The sequence below is a fragment of the Staurois parvus genome, unplaced genomic scaffold, assembly GCF_062004578.1.
Source record: "Staurois parvus isolate SC_StPar_1 unplaced genomic scaffold, SC_StPar_1.0 ptg000213l, whole genome shotgun sequence".
NCBI lineage: Eukaryota > Metazoa > Chordata > Amphibia > Anura > Ranidae > Staurois > Staurois parvus.
In genome coordinates this window covers 2,802,287-2,823,499 of record NW_028318009.1, presented here as the reverse complement: position 1 = coordinate 2,823,499, position 21,213 = coordinate 2,802,287, and the positions used below count along the sequence as shown (strand labels likewise).

The window sequence follows — 21,213 nt, the reverse complement described above, 5'->3', positions numbered from 1 at the left end:
GGTGGCATCAGGCTCTGACACTCCTGGAAATGTCGGAGGTTGAAGGGAGCTACCAAGGCATTTATTGACAAAAGGTAAAACAAATTATAGTAGGAGCTTGAGTAAGTATTGGCTTCATACATTCAGCGTAATGTTCGGCCTACAAAACCTAACTCAATAACATTCGCTCATGTTACTTTTTGATACGGAGAGCTGGATTAAATTCTGTTCTTCTGTGTGTAGGTGTTTCCTTACCAGATGATGACCAGGAAACTGGACAGAGCAAGTTCTGCCTGGTGGCTATTGGCAGATTGCAGGTAAGTTGTTTTTGCAGCTCATGATGAAAAAAATGAGTGTGCAGTTTACATACTGTAAGTAGAGTTCCCATTTAAAGTCCTATACATCCTTAACCTTACTAGTGGTAATCCTGAGTGTGGCTCGGGGTTAATTTACAGTACTAAAATCACTAACCCCGATCCACACTCGGGATTACGCTGTAGTCCTTGTCCTGCAATTCCCCGATGTCCTCCTGCTGTGTCCTCTGGCCGATGTCCTCCCGCTGTGTCCTCTGACCGATGTCCTCCCGCTGTGTCCTCGGGCCCATGTCCTCCCGCTGTGTCCTCGGGCCCATGTCCTCCCGCTGTGTCCTCGGGCCCATGTCCTCCCGCTGTGTCCTCGGGCCCATGTCCTCCCGCTGTGTCCTCGGGCCCATGTCCTCCCGCTGTGTCCTCGGGCCCATGTCCTCCCGCTGTGTCCTCGGGCCCATGTCCTCCCGCTGTGTCCTCGGGCCCATGTCCTCCCGCTGTGTCCTCGGGCCCATGTCCTCCCGCTGTGTCCTCGGGCCCATGTCCTCCCGCTGTGTCCTCTGGCCGATGTCCCCCCGCTGTGTCCTCTGGCCGATGTCCCCCCGCTGTGTCCTCTGGCCGATGTCCTCCCGCTGTGTCCTCTGGCCGATGTCCTCCCGCTGTGTCCTCGGGCCGATGTCCTCCCGCTGTGTCCTCGGGCCGATGTCCTCCCGCTGTGTCCTCGGGCCGATGTCCTCCCGCTGTGTCCTCCACACGATGTTCTCCCGTCTTCCCGGTTCCCTTCCCTGTGAGCGCCGTGACGCAGAGGGGGCGGAACTGGCGGGACATTCAAAAAGTAAACCTGACATACACACAATACATTGTAATCTGTTAGGATTCCATTACGGTATCAAACCATTTCACCTAAATTATTGAATTACATTTATTATTATTTTTTATAATTATTTATTATATTATTATTTTGTGTTTCAAACTTTATCATACCCGGGATGTTTACTAGACTTTTGTTTGCACAGATTTAGGATTTTGGACAGATTTTGAGTTATTCCTAAGAATTGCAGGCCTACAATATAAAACAACACATTTCCATGCAAAACAATGTACCGCTTTGACATTCAAAAATATTGACATAATCAGGTTAAAATACTATTTACATTTTTTAAGGAAGGCAGGTTAGTCATAAAGTTGTCACACTAACTGAAGCGTACTTAAGCTGCTAAAGTTGATCTGGGCCTCTAGTTTTCGACGACCACTGGTAATGGTGAGTATGTTTCAATTTAGCCACTTCCTGCCAACCTGGCACATATATGCGGCCTCTCGGGAGGGGGGGGGGGGGTAAGCTTTCAACGCCGAGCGTCCGCCTATATGCGTCCCTAGGTAAACACTTTGCAGAGAGCGTGCTCCTAGCACAGTAACAAACCGGTACCGGAAAGTTCCCGATGCATATTTGCAATCAGGAGGTTTCTAATCATGTACAAAAGGGATAACAGGCGCTCGGTGTGGCAGTCCATGTATGTTTGATGAGTTCCAAATGGGCAGGGGTAAGGGTAGTCCAATAGGCACTAATCATGTGACTGCTAGTCACAGCGGTCACATGATCGGAATGCCCACCTCCACCTCCCCACATTTAGAACCTCTTAAAGCAGCGGTTCTCAACCTGGGGGTCGCGACCCCTTTGGAGGTCGAACGACGCTTCCACAGGGGTCGCCTAAGACCATCGGAAAACACATATTTCCGATGGTCTTAGGAACCGAGACACCGCTCCTCGCCGCCGTCGCCGCCACCGCCGTCTCCAGGTGTGGGCGGGATGACATGCCGCCCCTGTCATCTGGACACACCTCGAGATCAATCCTCGCCTGTGATTGGCCGCCGGCACTGTAGCTCAGGAGAGGCACACAGGCGGCCAATCACCGGCAAGGAGGTGGAGCTTGGAGAGGAGGAGCCGAGCGGCACCACGAAGATCGAGCGAGTGAAGAGGAGGAGAGCGGCCGGAGAAGGAAGACATCTGACAGGTAAGTGTCGGTACCATGGGAGAGGGAGGGAGCGAGCGAGCCCAGGCTGGAGCAGGGGTCTGCAAGGTAAGTATCATTGGTGTCAGTGGGAATAGTGCCCCATCATTGGTGTCACTAATACCAATGATGGGGCACTATTCCTCCCACTGACACCAACGATGGGACACTATTCCTCCCACTGACACCAACGATGGGGCACTATTCCTCCCCCAAATGACACCAACGATGGGGCACTATTCCTCCCCCACTGACACCAAGGATGGGGCACGATTCCTCCCCCCACTGACACCAAGGATGGGGCACTATTCCTCCCCCCACTGACACCAAGGATGGGGCACTATTCCTCCCCCCACTGACACCAAGGATGGGGCAATATTCCTCCCCCCACTGACACCAAGGATGGGGCAATATTCCTCCCCCCACTGACACAAAGGATGGGGCACTATTCCTCCCCCCACTGACACCAAGGATGGGGCACTATTCCTCCCCCCACTGACACCAATGATGGGGCACTATTCCCCCCACTGACACCAATGATGGGGCACTATTCCCCCCACTGACACCTATGATGGGGCACTATTCCTCCCCCCACTGACACCAATGATGGGGCACTATTCCTCCCACTGATACCAATGATGGGGCACTATTCCTCCCACTGATACCAATGATGAGGCACTATTCCTCCCACTGACACCGATGATGGGGCACTATTCCTCCCACTGACACCGATGATGGGGCACTATTCCTCCCACTGATACCGATGACGGGGCACTATTCCTCCCACTGACACCGATGACGGGGCACTATTCCTCCCACTGACACCAATGACGGGGCACTATTCCTCCCACTGATACCAATGACGGGGCACTATTCCTCCCACTGATACCAATGACGGGGCACTATTCCTCCTCTCACTGACACCAATGACGGGGCACTATTCCTCCCACTGATACCAATGATGGGGCACTATTCCTCCCACTGATACCAATGATGGGGCACTATTCCTCCCACTGATACCAATGATGAGGCACTATTCCTCCCACTGACACCAATGATGGGGCACTATTCCTCCCCCCACTGACACCAATGATGGGGCACTATTCCTCCTCCCACTGACACCTATGATGGGGCACTATTCCTCCTCCCACTGACACCTATGATGGGGCATTATTCCTCCTCCCACTGATACCGATGATGGGACACTATTCCTCCCACTGATACCGATGATGAGGCACTATTCCTCCCACTGACACCGATGATGGGGCACTATTCCTCCCACTGACACCGATGATGGGGCACTATTCCTCCCACTGACACCGATGATGGAGCACTATTCCTCCCACTGACACCAATGACGGGGCACTATTCCTCCCACTGACACCGATGATGGGGCACTATTCCTCCCACTGACACCAATGACGGGGCACTATTCCTCCCACTGACACCAATGACGGGGCACGATTCCTCCCACTGACACCAATGAAGGGGGCACTATTCCTCCCACTGACACCAATGACGGGGCACTATTCCTCCCACTGATACCAATGATGGGGCACTATTCCTCCCACTGATACCAATGACGGGGCACTATTCCTCCCACTGATACCAATGACGGGGCACTATTCCTCCTCTCACTGACACCAATGACGGGGCACTATTCCTCCCACTGATACCAATGATGGGGCACTATTCCTCCCACTGATACCAATGATGGGGCACTATTCCTCCCACTGATACCAATGATGAGGCACTATTCCTCCCACTGACACCAATGATGGGGCACTATTCCTCCCCCCACTGACACCAATGATGGGGCACTATTCCTCCTCCCACTGACACCTATGATGGGGCACTATTCCTCCTCCCACTGACACCTATGATGGGGCATTATTCCTCCTCCCACTGATACCGATGATGGGACACTATTCCTCCCACTGATACCGATGATGAGGCACTATTCCTCCCACTGACACCGATGATGGGGCACTATTCCTCCCACTGACACCGATGATGGGGCACTATTCCTCCCACTGACACCGATGATGGAGCACTATTCCTCCCACTGACACCAATGACGGGGCACTATTCCTCCCACTGACACCGATGATGGGGCACTATTCCTCCCACTGACACCAATGACGGGGCACTATTCCTCCCACTGACACCAATGACGGGGCACGATTCCTCCCACTGACACCAATGAAGGGGGCACTATTCCTCCCACTGACACCAATGACGGGGCACTATTCCTCCCACTGATACCAATGATGGGGCACTATTCCTCCCACTGACACCAATGACGTGGCACTATTCCTCCTACTGCAAAATTACAGTTATGAAGTAGCAACGAAAATAATTTTATGGTTGGGGGTCACCACAGCATGAGGAACTGTATTAAGGGGTCGCGGCATTAGAAAGGTTGAGAACCACTGTCTTAAAGGGTCGTGAGGTGGCAGCGGCGGCAGGAAGCATTTAAAAAAACAGATCACTTCAAAGTTTCACAAGTGCAGTAGGTTTAATTGTGAGGTTCATAAAAACCCATATTATTGTCTATAAGAATCATTGTATCATAATGGTCAAACTCCGTCTTCCAAGCACCATACATAGTAGGACAATAGTCTCGCTGTTTACAAAGCATTTTGCGTCTTTTGATTGCAGCAATAAGTGGTTTTTTTTTTTTTTAATACAGGTGACAAGTTCTCCTAACTGTACAGATATGAATAGTGTATGCCAGCCAGTAGAGTTCATCTCCCGACACAACGTCAATGGCATGTTCACATTTGTTGACCATCGGTGTGCTGCCACCGTGGGCTACCAACCACAGGTGAGTAGATGTATGAGTCAATTAGTGCTGAGGTTGTTGTTTCAGATAGGTCTTAATCACATGCCTACTACCTGCCCAGGCCAATTGTCAGCTTTCAGCGCTGTCGCACTTTGAATGACAATTGCGCGGTCATGCAACATTGTACGCATTTGACATTTTTAGCATTTTTTTCTCACAAATAGAGCTTTCTTTTGGTGTTGTTTATCACTGGGTGTTTTATTTCTCACTAAACAAACAAAAAAAATACCAAAAGTTTTGAAAAAAAAATGTTTTCTTAGTTCCTATTATAAAATTTTGCAAACAGGTCATTTTTCTCCTTCACTAATGTGCGTTGATGATGCTGCACTGATGGGCGCTGAAAGGCGGCACTGATGAGGCATCACTGATGAGGTATCACTGGTGGGCATTGATGAGGGTGCACTGATGGATGCTGAAAGGCGGCACTGATGAGGCATCACTGGTGGGCATTGATGAGGCTGCACTGATGGGTGCTGAAAGGCGTCACTGGTGGGCATTGATGAGGAGTTGCTGATGAAGTTGCACTGATGGGCACTAATAGGCAGCTTTGAAGAGCACTGACTGGCGGCACAGATTGGAAGCACTGCTTGGCAATGATGGGCACGTTTGGAGCTGCTATATTAATCATGACACTAATCGGTGCCCTGCTTATCAGTGTAGATGTCTCCTTTCACCCTTGACAGTTATTGGCAGTATTTTCCTCATACTGTGACAGCATGAAGAAAATACTGCATATAACAGGCAAGTGTGAAAGGAGACATCTACACTGATAAGCAGGGCACTGATCACATGGTGATCAGCTGTGACTGGACACAGCTGATGATGTGGTAAAAGGCCGCTGTGATTGGCCCTTTACTGTGTCATGTGATCAGGTGTGTCCGAAGGACGCAGGAATCACAGAGAACGCTGGGTGTGCGCTGCAGGGGGGGGGGGGCACGATTCTGGGAGGACGTCATATGACGCCCTCCCTGAACTTGATGACCGCGCTGTGGCCATCATTCGGCTATAGCACGGTCAACAAGTGGTTAAGCCAGCCATAGATGGTTTGAATTGATTGGTGCAAGCAGCTATTATAGCCAATTAAAATAAATAGTGTAGCTCTAATAATACTAACAATTACGTGTTAAAATGCACAAACTCTATATACATCCCCTACATATATATATCCAAGGTGATAAATCAATACATTAAAAATTAAACTAATTGTGTCATACGTGAATTCCCTCACGGGGAATATTTTGTGAAAAAAGTGACAAACACACTCCTATTTGCACATTGTGAAACAATATGTATACTGGTGCACAAAATTGGTGAACAAATAATCAATTCAAAAAGTCCAAAATGATATAATAATAGTAATAGGATAATTTGTGGTGATACCCCACACTTCACTCTTCATGCAAGAATATATAATGTGCCGTATACGTGGTACACACGTGCCAATCCTTTACCAGCCAAAATACCCCCTCACCTCCTTCATTAGACCCCACAGGGGCAACACGCTTTGAGGATCAAGTGATCCTATCAGAATGGGTCCCTCTCAGGCTTTCCCCTTACGTCTCCAGCCTCCAACAGACTAACAGCCAGCTCCTCACAGGATCATGATAAGACACAAGCAGAGACCCTCCATAGTGCCACCGGTTTTTATTGCATCAAATTTAAAACGACAATAAGTATTACACTCACATTTACCCACGAGTTTTCCAGCTTTTTACCACATGCTATGGGTGTACTCAACAGGGTGATCCAATATGGCCCCCACGCCGGAAATGACATCACCGGAAGCTCCTCCCCACGTACCGACGCGTTGCGCCACGCCAACCTCGTGACTTCATCAGTAATCACTGTCCAGCTCGTGGTTGCAAGAAAAAAAAAATGTACTCCATCTATGGCCTGCCTTACACTGGTATTGTGCACCAGTCTTTTTTAGTCTGGGGGCTTGAAATCCCATGATAATGCACTCTTGCATTGTGCTGGAGCGCATTATTGCAAAATCTCAATTACCCCGCTTTCATGTTAGACAAAGGACCTCCCTAGTGCCTCGAGTTGGTAGAAGCCAGGATCCGAGGTAAGATTTTTACTTTTTTTTTTTTTTTTTTTTAACCACATTGTTACGATTTTGGCACCCTTTTGTAAAGTTTTTTTCCTTTATTGGGGCATAGTAGTCTGTCATTTTAAGTTGATCTTGAAATTTTTAGCAGTAAAAATGTAATAAAGTGCACAGAAATATCACCAAAATGCAATAAACAAAATGCTTGTGTGTTTTTTGTTTTTTGGGTTGTTTTTTAAAGCAGACATGTAAATGAGCTCCTTGTGCAGCAACTGTGGTCGTATTGAAGGGTTTGTTCACCTTTACAGAAAGAAAAATGTAAAGATGGACTAACTCTAGATACCCTTACCCACCCCCACCTACCCCCACCACTGCCGGTCTCTACTGTGCTTACTTCCAGCATTGCCAAGCTGTCAGCACGCCTGCAGCTGCTGCAGCGGTCCAAGGATTTGAAATCCCGACTCCTCCAGGATGTATATGACAGCACTGACCAATCAGAATTCATTTGGTCCAGCTGCTGCAGCGGTCCAAGGATTTGATATCCCCACTCTTCCAGGATGTATGTGACAGCACTGACCAATCAAAATCCATTTCGTCCAGCTGCTGCAGCGGTCCAAGGGTTTGAAATCCCGACTCCTCCAGGATGTATGTGACAGCACTGACCAATCAGAATTCATTTGGTCCAGCTGCTGCAGCGGTCCAAGGATTTGATATCCCTACTCTTCCAGGATGTATGTGACAGCATTGACCAATCAGAATCCATTTGGTCCAGCTGCTGCAGCGGTCCAAGGATTTGATATCCCTACTCTTCCAGGATGTATGTGACAGCACTGACCAATCAGAATCCATTTGGTCCAGCTGCTGCAGCGGTCCAAGGATTTGAAATCCCCACTTTTCCAGTTTGGAACATGAGGGAACCCTTGTCAACATGACGGGATGCTTTGGGGTTTGTTAGGCAGCTTCATACCATGTTGGGCCTCTTCTCTTCCCCCCACCATCCCATTGAGGGCATGTGGTCTGGTATGGTTGGGTGTCTTGGGTAGTCTTTTTTTATTGTCTAGGATAGAGTAGGAAAGGGTTAAAACCTCTGCCAGGTTCTTTCTTGTCCTTTATCCCACCGAGGAAATTTTCTTTCATACCCTGTCCTGGAGAAGCAACTGGAACTGAGCAAAATCCTACATAAAAGGAAAATCCTCTCATAGACAGCTGTAAATGAAGCGGATGTCTCCAGTGGGAGATTTCCACCCCACCCCAGTCCCCATTCCCACTATATTCTATTCCCTGTGCTGTTGCAGTTTGCAGCCACTAGCAGGAGTTCACAGTAAATGTTCACATTCTCAATTCTCATTCTCGTTCTCAATTTAGGAACTCCTGGGGAAGGACATAGTGGAGTTTGCCCACCCAGAAGACCAGCAGCTTCTCAGAGACAGTTTTCAGCAGGTAATATGTGAATGTGGACCTTTACACTTGGTGTTGCATACTTAGAAATGTTTATGATCTGTATGCAGGATATTAAATACTCCAGTCAAAACCAAAAAGGAAACCTTAGAAGCATCCAGAAAGCACACTGTTGAATATGGTATCGGAGCCTAGAGGGAGTTGTGGCATCACCCCCTCCACCATGGGACCGCTAGGCACCATAATAGGTGGTCAAACAGTACACTATACCTGGCAAAACCAAGTATTTTACAGTGACTGTGCCAGTAAAAGGCACTGTAGGAGAGTGCTAGAGAGGCAAGTATCAGCGGGTCAGGGAGCCGCATAACAAAGACTCTTGTCATTTATGCCTGAATGGGTGACGTGACATTGTCTTTTGGTCACGGCTTTTTTCCAGTGGGAATGTGAGGGAACACAGTTACAGCACCTCCAGCACTGAAGGTATGTAAAAACAAGGGGTGCTAGGGTGTGCTGGAGAGTCTATGGCTGCTGGGGAATCAGTTGTTGCAGTGGGTCTGTTGTTGCTGGAAGGGATCTACTTTTGAGGAAGGAGTCTATTGCTGCTGGCTACTGAGGAATCCATTGTTGCAATGGGTCTATTGTTTTTGGTAGGGGACCTATTGTTGCTGGGGGGTCTTATGTTTCTTGGGGGGGGGGGCGGGGGCGGCGTCAATTGTTGCTGGAAGGAATCTACTTTTGAGGAAGGAGTCTATTGTTGCTGGCTGCTGGGGAATCCATTGTTGCAATGGGACTATTGTTGCTGGTAGGGGACTTTTTGTAGCTTGGGGGTTTTATGTTGCTTGGGGGGGGTGTCAGTTGTTGCTGGAAGGGATCTACTCTTGAGGAAGGAGTCTAGTGCTGTTGGGGAATCCATTGTTGCAATGGGTCTGTTGTTGCTGGTAGGGGACCTATTGTTGCTGGGCAGGTATTATGTTGTTCGGGAGGGGGGGCCAGTGTCAATTGTTGCTGGAAGGGATCTACTTTTGAGGAAAGAGTCTATTGTTGCTGGCTGCTGGGGAATCCATTGCTGCAATGGGTCTCTTGTTTTTGGTAGGGGACATATTTTTTCTGGGGGGTCTTATGTTGCTTGGGGGGGTGGTGTCAATTGTTGCTGGAAGGAATCTACTTTAGAGGAAAGAGTCTATTGCTGCTGACTGCTGGGGAATCCATTGTTGTAATGGGTCTGTTGTTGCTGGTAGGGTACCTGTTGCTAGGGGGTCTTATGTTTCTTGGGGTGGGCGGTGTCAGTTGTTGCTGGAAGGGACCTACTTTTGAGGAAGGAGTCTAGTGCTGCTGGGGAATCCATTGTTGCAATGGGTGTATTGTTGCTGGTAGGGGACTTATTGTTGCTGGGGGGGGTTCTTATGTTGCTTGGGGGGGCAGTGTCAATTGTTGTTGGAAAGGATCTACTTTTTAGGAAGAAGTCTATGCTGCTGGGGAATCCATTGTTGCAATGGGTCTGTTGTTGCTGGTAGGGGACCTATTGTAGCTGGAGGGTCTTATGTTGCTTGGAGGGGCAGTGTCAATTGTTGGAAAGGATCTACTTTTTAGGAAGGAGTCTATGCTGCTGGGGAATCCATTGTTGCAATGGGTCTATTGTTGCTGGTAGGGGACCTATTGTTGCTAGGGGGGTCTTATGTTGCTTGGGGGGGCAGTGTCAATTGTTGCTGGAAGGGATCTGCTTTTGAGGAAGGACTGTACTGCTGGGGAATCCATTGCTGCAATGGGTCTATTGTTGCTGGGATGGACAGGAGGGGCTGATGGGAAACAACTGTGTACAGCTACACAAGCAGAGCTGCTTGCCTGTATAGCTGTGCGTGTGTCAGCAGAGGGGATGCGATCTGCTTGTCAGCTGCCTATAACTTTTGAAGGGGATTGGCTTGCTTGTGCGTTTGTGGTAACGCGCACTGTATAGAAACATTCGGCTCTAGTCCCATCTGGAGCTTGCCACCAAGAGTGGCCCCAAAGGATTCTGCAAAGAAAACCAGGGCTAGCACTGCAAAGAACCAGTTGGATAAGAAGGAAAGAACAACTTTAATACATTATGAAGCCTCATAAATTGTAAAAAAAAAATGAATGTTTTAATATCACTTTTAAGTAATTTGAGTCGGCTATCAAATTGTAACACAGTTGCTGTGCTGGGGTGGAATTATTAGTTCTCTGATTGTTTCTTTGCTTTGTATTGTTCTGTAAGATGTGCTCGGCTCCTAATTCTTTCTCTCTTTCAAGGTGGTGAAATTAAAAGGCCAGGTGTTGTCTGTCATGTTTCGGTTCCGGTCCAAAAACCGTGATTGGCTGCTGATGAGAACCAGCTCATTCACCTTTCAGAACCCGTATTCCGATGAAATAGAATATATCATCTGCACAAACACCAACGTGAAGTACGTAGATTTACTGTCAGAATCCTAATCGTGTACTGCATCATGTATAGGACATATAGGAGGAATACCTGTCACTCTGTTCAGGTGATCGTTTTGCAGGAGGAGGAGGAGGAGGAGGAGAGGAGCCATCTTATTTCAGTTGTGAAGGTTGAAAGCTCTGCTCCATTATGCCCATTACCTCTGGCAGTGGTTTGAGGATGAATAGATATAGATACCTTCACCGGCCACTTTTTTAGGACCACCTTGCTAGTACCGGGTTGGGCCCCCTTTTTCCTTCAGAACTGCCTTCATTCTTCGTGGCATAGATTCTACAAGGTGTTGGAAACATTCCTCAGAGATTTTGGTCCATATTGATGAGTTACTGTTGCCTTTCTATCATCTTGAACCAGTCTGCTCATTCTCCTCTGACCTCTGACATCAACAAGGCATTTTCCACAACTGCCGCTCACTGGAGATTTTCTCTTTTTCGGACCATTCCCTGTAAACTCTAGAGATGGTTGTGCATGAAAATCCCAGATCAGCAGTTTTTGAAATACTCAGACCAGCCCATCTGGCACCAAAAATCATGCCACGTTCAAAGTTACTTAAAATCCCTTCTTTCCCATTTGGATGCTCAGTTTGAACTTTAGAAAGCCGCCTTCACCACATCTAGATGTCTTAAATGCATTGAGTTGCTGCCATGTGATTGGCTGATTAGCAATTTGTGTTACCAAGCAATGGAACAAGTGGCCCTAGTAAAGTGGCCAGTGAGTGTATACTTGTACAGGTGTACCTCGGTTTACAAATTTAATGCGTTCTCCGGGACGTTTCGTATTGTGAAAAATTCATAAACCAAAACGCGGTTTCACGTAGGAATGCTGTCACTATAGGTCAGTGCTGGTTTTTAAATGTAATTACTGGCTTTTTTTTTTCCCTTCACTATAGCTCAGAGAATCGGCTGTCACTTTCCCCCCCCAGCTAGAAGAAAGTTTCCTTTTGGTTTATTTCCCTGAGTTAAAAGAAACAATGTTTCCTTTTGGTTTATTTCCCTGAGTTAAAAGAAACAATGTTTCCTTTTGGTTTATTTCCCCAAGATAAAAGAAACAATGTTTCCTTTTGGTTTATTTCCCCAAGGTAAAAGAAACAATGTTTCCTTTTGGTTTATTTCCCCAAGATAAAAGAAACAATGTTTCCTTTTGGTTTATTTCCCCAAGATAAAAGAAACAATGTTTCCTTTTGGTTTATTTTCCTGAGTTAAAAGAAACAATGTTTCCTTTTGGTTTATTTCCCCGAGATAAAAGAAACAATGTTTCCTTTTGGTTTATTTCCCCAAGATAAAAGAAACAATGTTTCCTTTTGGTTTATTTCCCTGAGTTAAAAGAAACAATGTTTCACAATATATCTTACATTGCAGCCGTTTATGACGGACAGATTGCTGAAAATCCCTCACATGTCTTTGTCCTTTTTTCTAGGAATACCAGTCAGGAGGCGCGACCTGCTCTCTCCAGCACTATTCCGAGGCCTCCACTAAGTCAGAGTATCTCCCACCCTCTGGAAATGGGCTCTGGGCAGCTTGCCACCAGGTTAGAAATCATACAGTGTCATGATGGAGTGTCACATGTAGCCGCTATAATTAACCATTTCCATACCGGGCACTTTTACCCCTTCCTGCCCAGGCCAGTTTTCAGGTCTCAGCGCTCTCACACTTTGAATGACAATTGCGCGGTCATACAACATTGTACCCAAACTAAAATTTTATCATTTTCTTCACACAACTAGAGCTTTCTTTTGGTGGTATTTAATCACCGCTGGGGTTTTTATTTTTTGCTAAATTAACAAAAGAAGACCAATAATTTTGAAAAAAACAAGTTTGTCTTTATTTCTGTTATAAAAGTTTGCAAATAAATAATTGTTCTTCATAAATTTAGGCCGAGATGTATTCTGCTACATGTCTTTGGTGAAAATAACCCAAATTAGGATGTATTATTTAGTTTGTAGGAAAGTTATAGATTTCACAAACTATGGTATAGATCTGAACATTGATCAATCCTGAAGTACTGACAGCCAATCTAATTTCTTGAGGTCCAAGAATGTCAGAACAGTACAGATATCCCCCAAATGTCAGGACAGTACAGATATCCCCCAAATGTCAGAACAGTACAGATATCCCCCAAATGTCAGGACGGTACAGATATCCCTCAAATGTCAGGACAGTACAGATATCTCCCCAAATGTCAGGACAGTACAGATATCCCCAAATGTCAGAACAGTACAGATATCCCCCAAATGTCAGGACAGTACAGATATCTCCCCAAATGTCAGAACAGTACAGATATCCCCCCAAATGTCAGGACAGTACAGATATCCCCCAAATGTCAGGACAGTACAGATATCCCCCCAAATGTCAGAACAGTACAGATATCCCCCAAATGTCAGAACAGTACAGATATCCCCCCAAATGTCAGAACAGTACAGATATCCCCCAAATGTCAGAACAGTACAGATATCCCCCAAATGTCAGAACAGTACAGATATCCCCCCAAATGTCAGAACAGTACAGATATCCCCCAAATGTCAGAACAGTATAGATATCCCCCCAAATGTCAGGACAGTACAGATATCCCCCAAATGTCAGGACAGTACAGATATCCCCAAATGACCCCTTTTTGCAGAGTAGACAGTCCGACGTACTTCATAAGAGGCATGGCGAGTTTTTTGAAGTTGTATTTTTTGTCATAATTTTTCGGAAAATGAAAAAATTTAAAAAATTAGTTTCACAATTTTTTTTTTTTTACATACTGTCACCAGTGCAGTACAGCGTCATCATAACTGGCATGGCGGTGATCAGGGACACTGACTGGTGACAGTATGAAAAAAATATATATATATATATATTTTTTTTTTTCATTTTTTTTTCATATTTCACTATGACCAAAGTAGTACAATGTTACCATAGTGACATTGTACTACTTTGGGGAAGTGATCAGTATTTTTTTTTTTTTACACAATTTGCTTACAGCAAAGAATTACTTTGCTATAAGCAAGCATTTACCTGAATGACATCGATTCATTCAGGGTTTTTTTTTTGGTTTTTTTTTTTGTGCTTAGCTGTGATTTGGCCACAGCTAATCACATGACATGTGCATGTGACCTGCTGTGACCATTCACAGCTAGACACTAGTATACAATGGATGGCATGAATGAAGCCATCCACTGTATACAACTGTCATGTGACCTGCTGTGATTGGTCACAGCAGGTCACATGGTACCTGCAACAAGGGCCGATACTCAGATCTGTCTTCAGCTGTGTCCGAGGTACACGGCCGGTGACAGATTGCGCCGCTGCGCCGCTCTGCAGGAGCGCAATCTGCGCATGTACGGGAGGACGCCATATGGCATCCACCCGGAACGCTGATGACATTTGCCGCCCGCCATTCGGCCATAGGGCAGGCGGCAAATGGTTAATACTCTGCAAACTCTGTACTCCTTTGCTTCGGGATGGACTCGGCTAGGGTTATGGTTTTTTGTCCGGACGCAGCGGCCATATTGGTTTCCCTCCCTGCATGAGAGTACACCCATGATGTGAGGTGAAAAAGCGCTGTATCCAAAGTTACCATGTGAGTTGGAAAGTTTGTTATGCCATATTATTTACAATAAACGGTGTTACACTATGGGAAGTTTCTGTTTGTGCCCTATATGACGTGGTGAGAGGAGGTGGAGTGGAAGTCCTGAGGTTCCTGCCTGAGTTGCCTGGAGGAAAGGATTGCCTTTAAGGAGAGCCTTTTTGCCTTTTGGCCCTGTGTGGGTCGAGGAGGGGAGGTGAGCAGGCATTTCTGCCGTTGGAGGATTCCTTTCTTGAGCACTAGAAGTGAAGATCACAGAGTGTTTCACATTTTTTTGCATGGATTATTTGAGTTTTTTTGAAACACTGAGTTTATTTATTTATTTAAAAAAAATATTTTTTTGATTTAAGAAGCAATTTTTTCTAATTTGTTATAGGGTTCACCACAGATATATGTATTTACTTATCGCAGTATCACTATATATTTTTTTTGATATTCAGTTGTGTCACAAGTATCACGATTTGTCACATTTTTATGAATCAGCAGTATTATGTCAATTGGTTTTATCACTGTTATTTGGGTATATTTTATGAATTGTATATTTTGGTATTTTTATCACAGATCTATTATGAGTTAATAGTATATGGGTATTTATTAGAAGTGTTTATGTAATTCTTCACTTATTGAATAATTTTTTAGATAATTTGGGAGCGCTTCACTATTTTAATGCAGGGCTAGGGTTATGGTAACATCACAGATATCCTGGACAAGGCACTCCTTGCTGCCCTCAACAGACCGGGGTAGTCCAATGTCACTGGATACAAAGAAAAACAGAGGAGGCGCACCGGCCTAGTGCATTATCAAAAAAAAAAAGTTTATCGGAAGGATAAAAAGTAAGTATCGTACTCACAATAGGCAAACAGGTCACACTAAACTGCGGTGTCCAGTCCACACTGCATATAAGTCCAAAAAATGGAACCCTGGACTTCCAACAGGCTAACAACACATTTCGGGGTCTCAACCTCTTCCTCAGAGCCACCTTGAAACATGTTAGCCTGTTGGAAGTCCTGGGTTCCATTTTTTGGACTTACATGCTATGTGGACTGGACACCGCTGTTTAGTATGATGTGCCTTTGACCTGTTTGCCTATTGTGAGTATGATACTTACTTTTTATCCTTCCATTACATTTTTTTTGCAATAATGCACTAGGCCGGGGGGGCCCTCTGTTGGTTTTTCTTTGTATCCAGCCACTATAATTACAAGTCTATAAAAAAAGCACAATTTCAGTCTATATAATCATTTCAGCGGAGCTCAGTGAAGTCTGTTTACAGGTCAGTGTGATCAATCCCATTTGAATACAAGTGTTGCTTTTTGCTGCCCTCTAGGGATAGGCTGTAGCAGTGCTGGGATCCTGTTATCTGCAGTAGCCTGGAATGTAGTTTACATTCTTCTCTGACATACCAGCAACTCTTCACTCTCTGTCTGCTGGTGCCCCATCATACCAAACACACGGGTGGGGGTTTACTAAAACTGAAGCATGCAAAATCTGGTGCTTCTCCGCAGAGAAACCAGTCCGCTTCCAGATAATCAACTCCTGCGACTTAAAGTATTACTAAACCCCCCACAGTACAATCAGTCTGTAGATGCAGTAAAGCACGCTTGTTATACTCACTGTGGAACCTAAGGGGTTAATCCTCTGCATTGTGTAAAAAGCCCGTTTTGATCCTGTCTTCTCTGATTCTCCTTTTGTTCAAATGTCCACTTATCTCCTGATAAGACAGACTGTACCGTAGCCATTCTGTACATGCTCAGTTTAGTGTTTATTGCTAGAGAGGTTTTTCTTTTTCTTGGGAGAGTGCATGTGATCAGCACAGGGCCAATCGGCCCTGTCCAGACAGAGGTCAGGGGTTCTGCATTCTTCTAGAGCAGAAAGAAAACTCCTACAAGCTTTAACCAGTGCTCAGCTGAACACTGATAGAAGTCACAAGACTGCTTTAACTGCTGATGAGAAAAGGTATTTAGCAGTTTATATTTACTAAAATAATTGCATTTCCATGTTCTGTGGGAGAGCGGTTATAGTGAATGCAGGGTCCGGGGAAGAGAGGAGAATATAGTGAATGCTGGGTCCAAGGAGACCAGATATAGTGAATGCGGGATCTGGGGAGAGAGGATATAGTGAATGCAGGGTCCGGGGAGAGCGGATCTAGTGAATGCAGGGTCCGGGGAGACCGGATCTAGTGAATGCAGGGTCTGGGGAGACCGGATATAGTGAATGCGGGGTCCGGGCAGACCGGATATAGTGAAGGCGGGGTCCGGGGAGACCAGATATAGTGAATGCAGGGTCCGGGCACACCGGATATAGTGAATGCGGGGTCCGGGCAGACCGGATATAGTGAATGCGGGGTCCGGGCAGACCGGATATAGTGAATGCGGGGTCTGGGGAGAGCGGATATAGTGAATGCGGGGTCCGGGGAGAGCGGATATAGTGAATGCGGGGTCTGGGGAGAGCGGATATAGTGAATGCAGGGTCCGGGGAGAGCGGATATAGTGAATGCGGGGTCCGGGGAGAGCGGATATAGTGAATGCAGGGTTCGGGGAGACCGGATATAGTGAATGCGGGGTCCGGGGAGAGCGGATATAGTGAATGCAGGGTTCGGGGAGACCGGATATAGTGAATGCGGGGTCCGGGGAGACCGGATATAGTGAATGCAGGGTCCGGGGAGAGCGGATATAGTGAATGCAGGGTCCGGGGAGAGCAGATATAGTGAATGCAGGGTCCGGGGACACCAGATATAGTGAATGCGGGGTCCGGGGAGAGCGGATATAGTGAATGCAGGGTCCAGGGACACCAGATATAGTGAATGCTGGGTCCGGGGAGAGCGGATAGGGTGAATGCAGAGTTCGGGGTTTAGTAACACTTTAAACAGTCATTTTTAAAGCTGAACTTTGCTTTCCCAGCAAGATCTGCTTTTATAGTGTACCTACCACTTCCCTTTCAGAAATTCTGCATAAGAAGTAAAAACACCTTTAGAGGAAAAGTTAGATAATACTCCTGGCTGTAGTGCTGGAGGTGACCTCACCATCCTGCTAACATGGTCCCAGGGAACGCTGAGTACTTCAGCTCGCAGGAGAAGATGTTCCAGAACAGTGCGGGATCGTTTATCAGGAGACATAGGCTACTCCTTGTTCTCCAGGATTTCTCCTGAAGGAAGATTCACCCTTGTCTGGGCACTAAGAACTCGGTCACACTGAGTGCAACTTGGCATGCGATTTGCATGACATGCGACTTGCAAATCGCACCCTACTGTCCGTAATTTCAGCGGTCATACTCTGCTTGAGTCGGAGCCGCACCGATTTCTAAAGCAGTACATGCACTACTTTCAGTGTGATTTGCATAGACACCTGCGTCAGATGTCTTCCAAATTGCACCTGAATTCAGCTTGTCCCCCGACTTCACTGTAAGTCGCACGATTTCAAAGTCAGGCTTGATGTGACCGGGGTGTAAGGGTGGAAACCCGGAATAAGATCAGATTTTTCACAGAGCAGCAAGGGGTACCAAACTAGAAAAGCGCACTTTGCTATTCGGGCGCAAGGTCCACGTTAATAGAAACTTCTTAAAAAGATCGAGTCAGCCACTGCTGACTTTCTCTTTTTAAAATGCCAGTTACTTGGGTGTCATGCTGATCCTCCAGCGACTGTCACTTTGAATCAATGACCCAGAAAAATGAAGGATTTCTGATGTTCCTGCTCCACGTTTCCATTACAGGTCAAAGACTTAGAAAGCATTGAAGCCAGAGAGTCCACATACAGTCACACAACTACCATTTTTAGAAGGTGGTCAATCGTAGATACACATCAGTTGTCTCTGGATTTTTTTGTTCTGTGGTTCTGTACTTTGCACATTCGGACCCAATCACACTTAGGTGTACTGTTGTGTTGCATCAACGTGCATCATGGTGCATGTTTACACGTCAATTACCACTCGCCCTCCTGAGTATTTCCCCCCCCCCCCCTTCCTGACCAGGCAGTTTTTTGCCATACGGCGCTGCGTTACTTTAGCTGACAATTGCGCGGTCATGCAACGCTGCACCCAGATGAAATTTACGTCCTTTTGCCCCCACAAGTAGAGCTTTCTTTTGCTGGTATTTGATCGCCTGTGCGTTTTTTTTTTTGCTCTCTAAACAAAAAAAGACCAACAATTTTGAGAAAAAAAAATTCATATTTTTGACTTTTTTGCTATTAACCATTAGCCGCCCGGCCTATAGCCGTTTTGCGGCCGCAAAAATGCTTTAGCTTTCCAGGGTGTACGCCATTTGGCATCCTCCCGCACATGCACAGTTCGCGCGGTTGCAGAGCCGCGCAGCGGCACTATCTGTCACCGGCTGTGTAACTCAGACACGGCCGATGACAGATCTGAGTACCGACCCCCGTTGCCGGTACCATGTGACCTGCTGTGACCAATCACAGCAGGTCACATGACAGTTGTATACAATGGATGGCTTCATTCATGCCATCCATTGTATACTAGTGTCTAGCTGTGAATGGTCACAGCAGGTCACATGCACATGTCATGTGATTAGCTGTGGCCAAATCACAGCTAAGCACAAAAAAAAAAAAAATGAATCGATGTCATTCAGGTAAATGCTTGCTTATAGCAAAGTAATTCTTTGCTATAAGCAAATTGTGTAAAAAAAAAAAAAAAAATACTGATCACTTCCCCAAAGTAGTACAATGTTACTATGGTAACATTGTACTACTTTGGTCATAGTAAAATATGAAAAAAAAAAATCTTAAAAAAAGTAAAAAAAAAATGTAATAAAAAATTAATTAAAAAAGAAAACAAAATATATATATATATTTTTTTTCATACTGTCACCAGTCAGTGTCCCTGTTCACCCTCATGCCAGTTATATGAAGACACTGTACTGCACTGGTGACCGTATGTAAAAAAAAAAATTGTGAAAATAATTTTTTTAATTTTTTTAATTTTCCGAAAAATTATGACAAAAAAAATACAACTTCAAAAAACTCGCCATGCCTCTTATGAAGTACGTCGGACTGTCTACTCTGCAAAAAGGGGTCATTTGGGGGATATCTGTACTGTCCTGACATTTGGGGGATATCTGTACTGTCCTGACATTTGGGGGATATCTGTCCTGTTCTGACATTTGGGGGATATCTGTACTGTTCTGACATTTGGGGGATATCTGTACTGTCCTGACATTTGGGGGATATCTGTACAATTCTGACATTTGGGGGATATCTGTACTGTTCTGACATTTGGGGGATATCTGTACTGTTCTGACATTTGGGGGATATCTGTCCTGTTCTGACATTTGGGGGATATCTGTACAATTCTGACATTTGGGGGATATCTGTACAATTCTGACATTTGGGGGATATCTGTACTGTCCTGACATTTGGGGGATATCTGTACTATTCTGACATTCTTGGACCTCAAGAAATTAGATTGGCTGTCAGTACTTCAGGATTGATCAATTTTCAGATCTATACCATAGTTTGTGAACTCTATAACTTTCCTACAAACTAAATAATACATCCTAATTTGGGTTATTTTCACCAAAGACATGTAGCAGAATAAATCTCGGCCTAAATTTATGAAGAACAATTATTTATTTGCAAACTTTTATAACAGAAACAAAGAAAAACTTGTTTTTTTTTCAAAATTTTTGGTCTTTTTTTGTTAATTTAGCAAAAAATAAAGACCCCAGCGGTGATTAAATACCACCAAAAGAAAGCTCTAGTTGTGTGAAGAAAATGATAAAAATTTTAGTTTGGGTACAAGGTTGCATGACCGCGCAATTGTCATTCAAAGTGTGAGAGCGCTGAAACGTGAAAAATAGCCTGGGCAGGAAGGTGTAAAATTGCCCGGTATGGAAATGGTTAAATATGTTCAGTAAAATATTAAAAAAATCGAATTTCTTCATAAATTTAGGCCAAAATGTATTCTGCTCAATGTCTTTGCAAAAAAAAAATCCCAATGCGTGAAAATTAATTGGTTTACGTGAAAGTTATAGCATCTACAAATGGCGGTATATATACTGGAATGTTTATTTACTTACTAGTAATGGCGGCAATCAGCAACTTATAGCGGGACTGCGGCGAGCTTTCTGACACTGGGTGGGAACTGACTTGGTGTCACTGACATCCCCAGTGACACCAATACAATGATCCGTGCTAATAAAAAGCACTGACACTGTACTAATGGCACTGGGTAGGAAGAGGTTAACATCTGGGGCGATCAAAGCGTTAACTGTGTGTTGTTTTTGTGCTGTATGTGTTTTACTAGAGAAACATGCTGCTTTGTACCTCTCTGCTGTGCAGAGAAGTACACAGCAGCATGTGCTTGCTATGTGCGCTGTGTGCTTTACTGTAAGCACACTGCTTTGTATGTCTCTGCTATGCAGAGGCATACAAAGTAGTGTGCGGGAGCTGACATGAGAGATCTGTGTTGTTTATACACAGGTCTCTCCCCCGTCGGAGATACTCGGCGATCACCGGGTACAGGGTTTGCACCAAGTGTGGAGGTGCACTGAAGCCGGAGTGTCCATACAGACATTCTACCCTCAATGCAACTGTGCTTCCTTCCCGGCACTGCAACTGTCAGCCAGCACAGCAGGGAGGAGTTTTGTACCTGCGTGGG

At 45.6% G+C, this 21,213-nt stretch overlaps 1 protein-coding gene across 3 annotated transcripts in view; it reads left to right on the top strand.

The window, feature by feature from the left end:
* Positions 1-21,213, top strand: part of ARNT (aryl hydrocarbon receptor nuclear translocator) — a 125,676-nt gene that overhangs the window by 80,866 nt on the left and 23,597 nt on the right. For all 3 annotated transcript variants that reach the window (XM_089678969.1, XM_089678968.1, XM_089678967.1), the window contains 5 exons: positions 223-296; positions 4,986-5,120; positions 8,554-8,628; positions 10,855-11,006; positions 12,458-12,568. In XM_089678969.1, the coding sequence (XP_089535095.1) occupies positions 223-296; positions 4,986-5,120; positions 8,554-8,628; positions 10,855-11,006; positions 12,458-12,568 (547 nt within the window). The remainder of the gene's footprint in view (positions 1-222; positions 297-4,985; positions 5,121-8,553; positions 8,629-10,854; positions 11,007-12,457; positions 12,569-21,213) is intronic.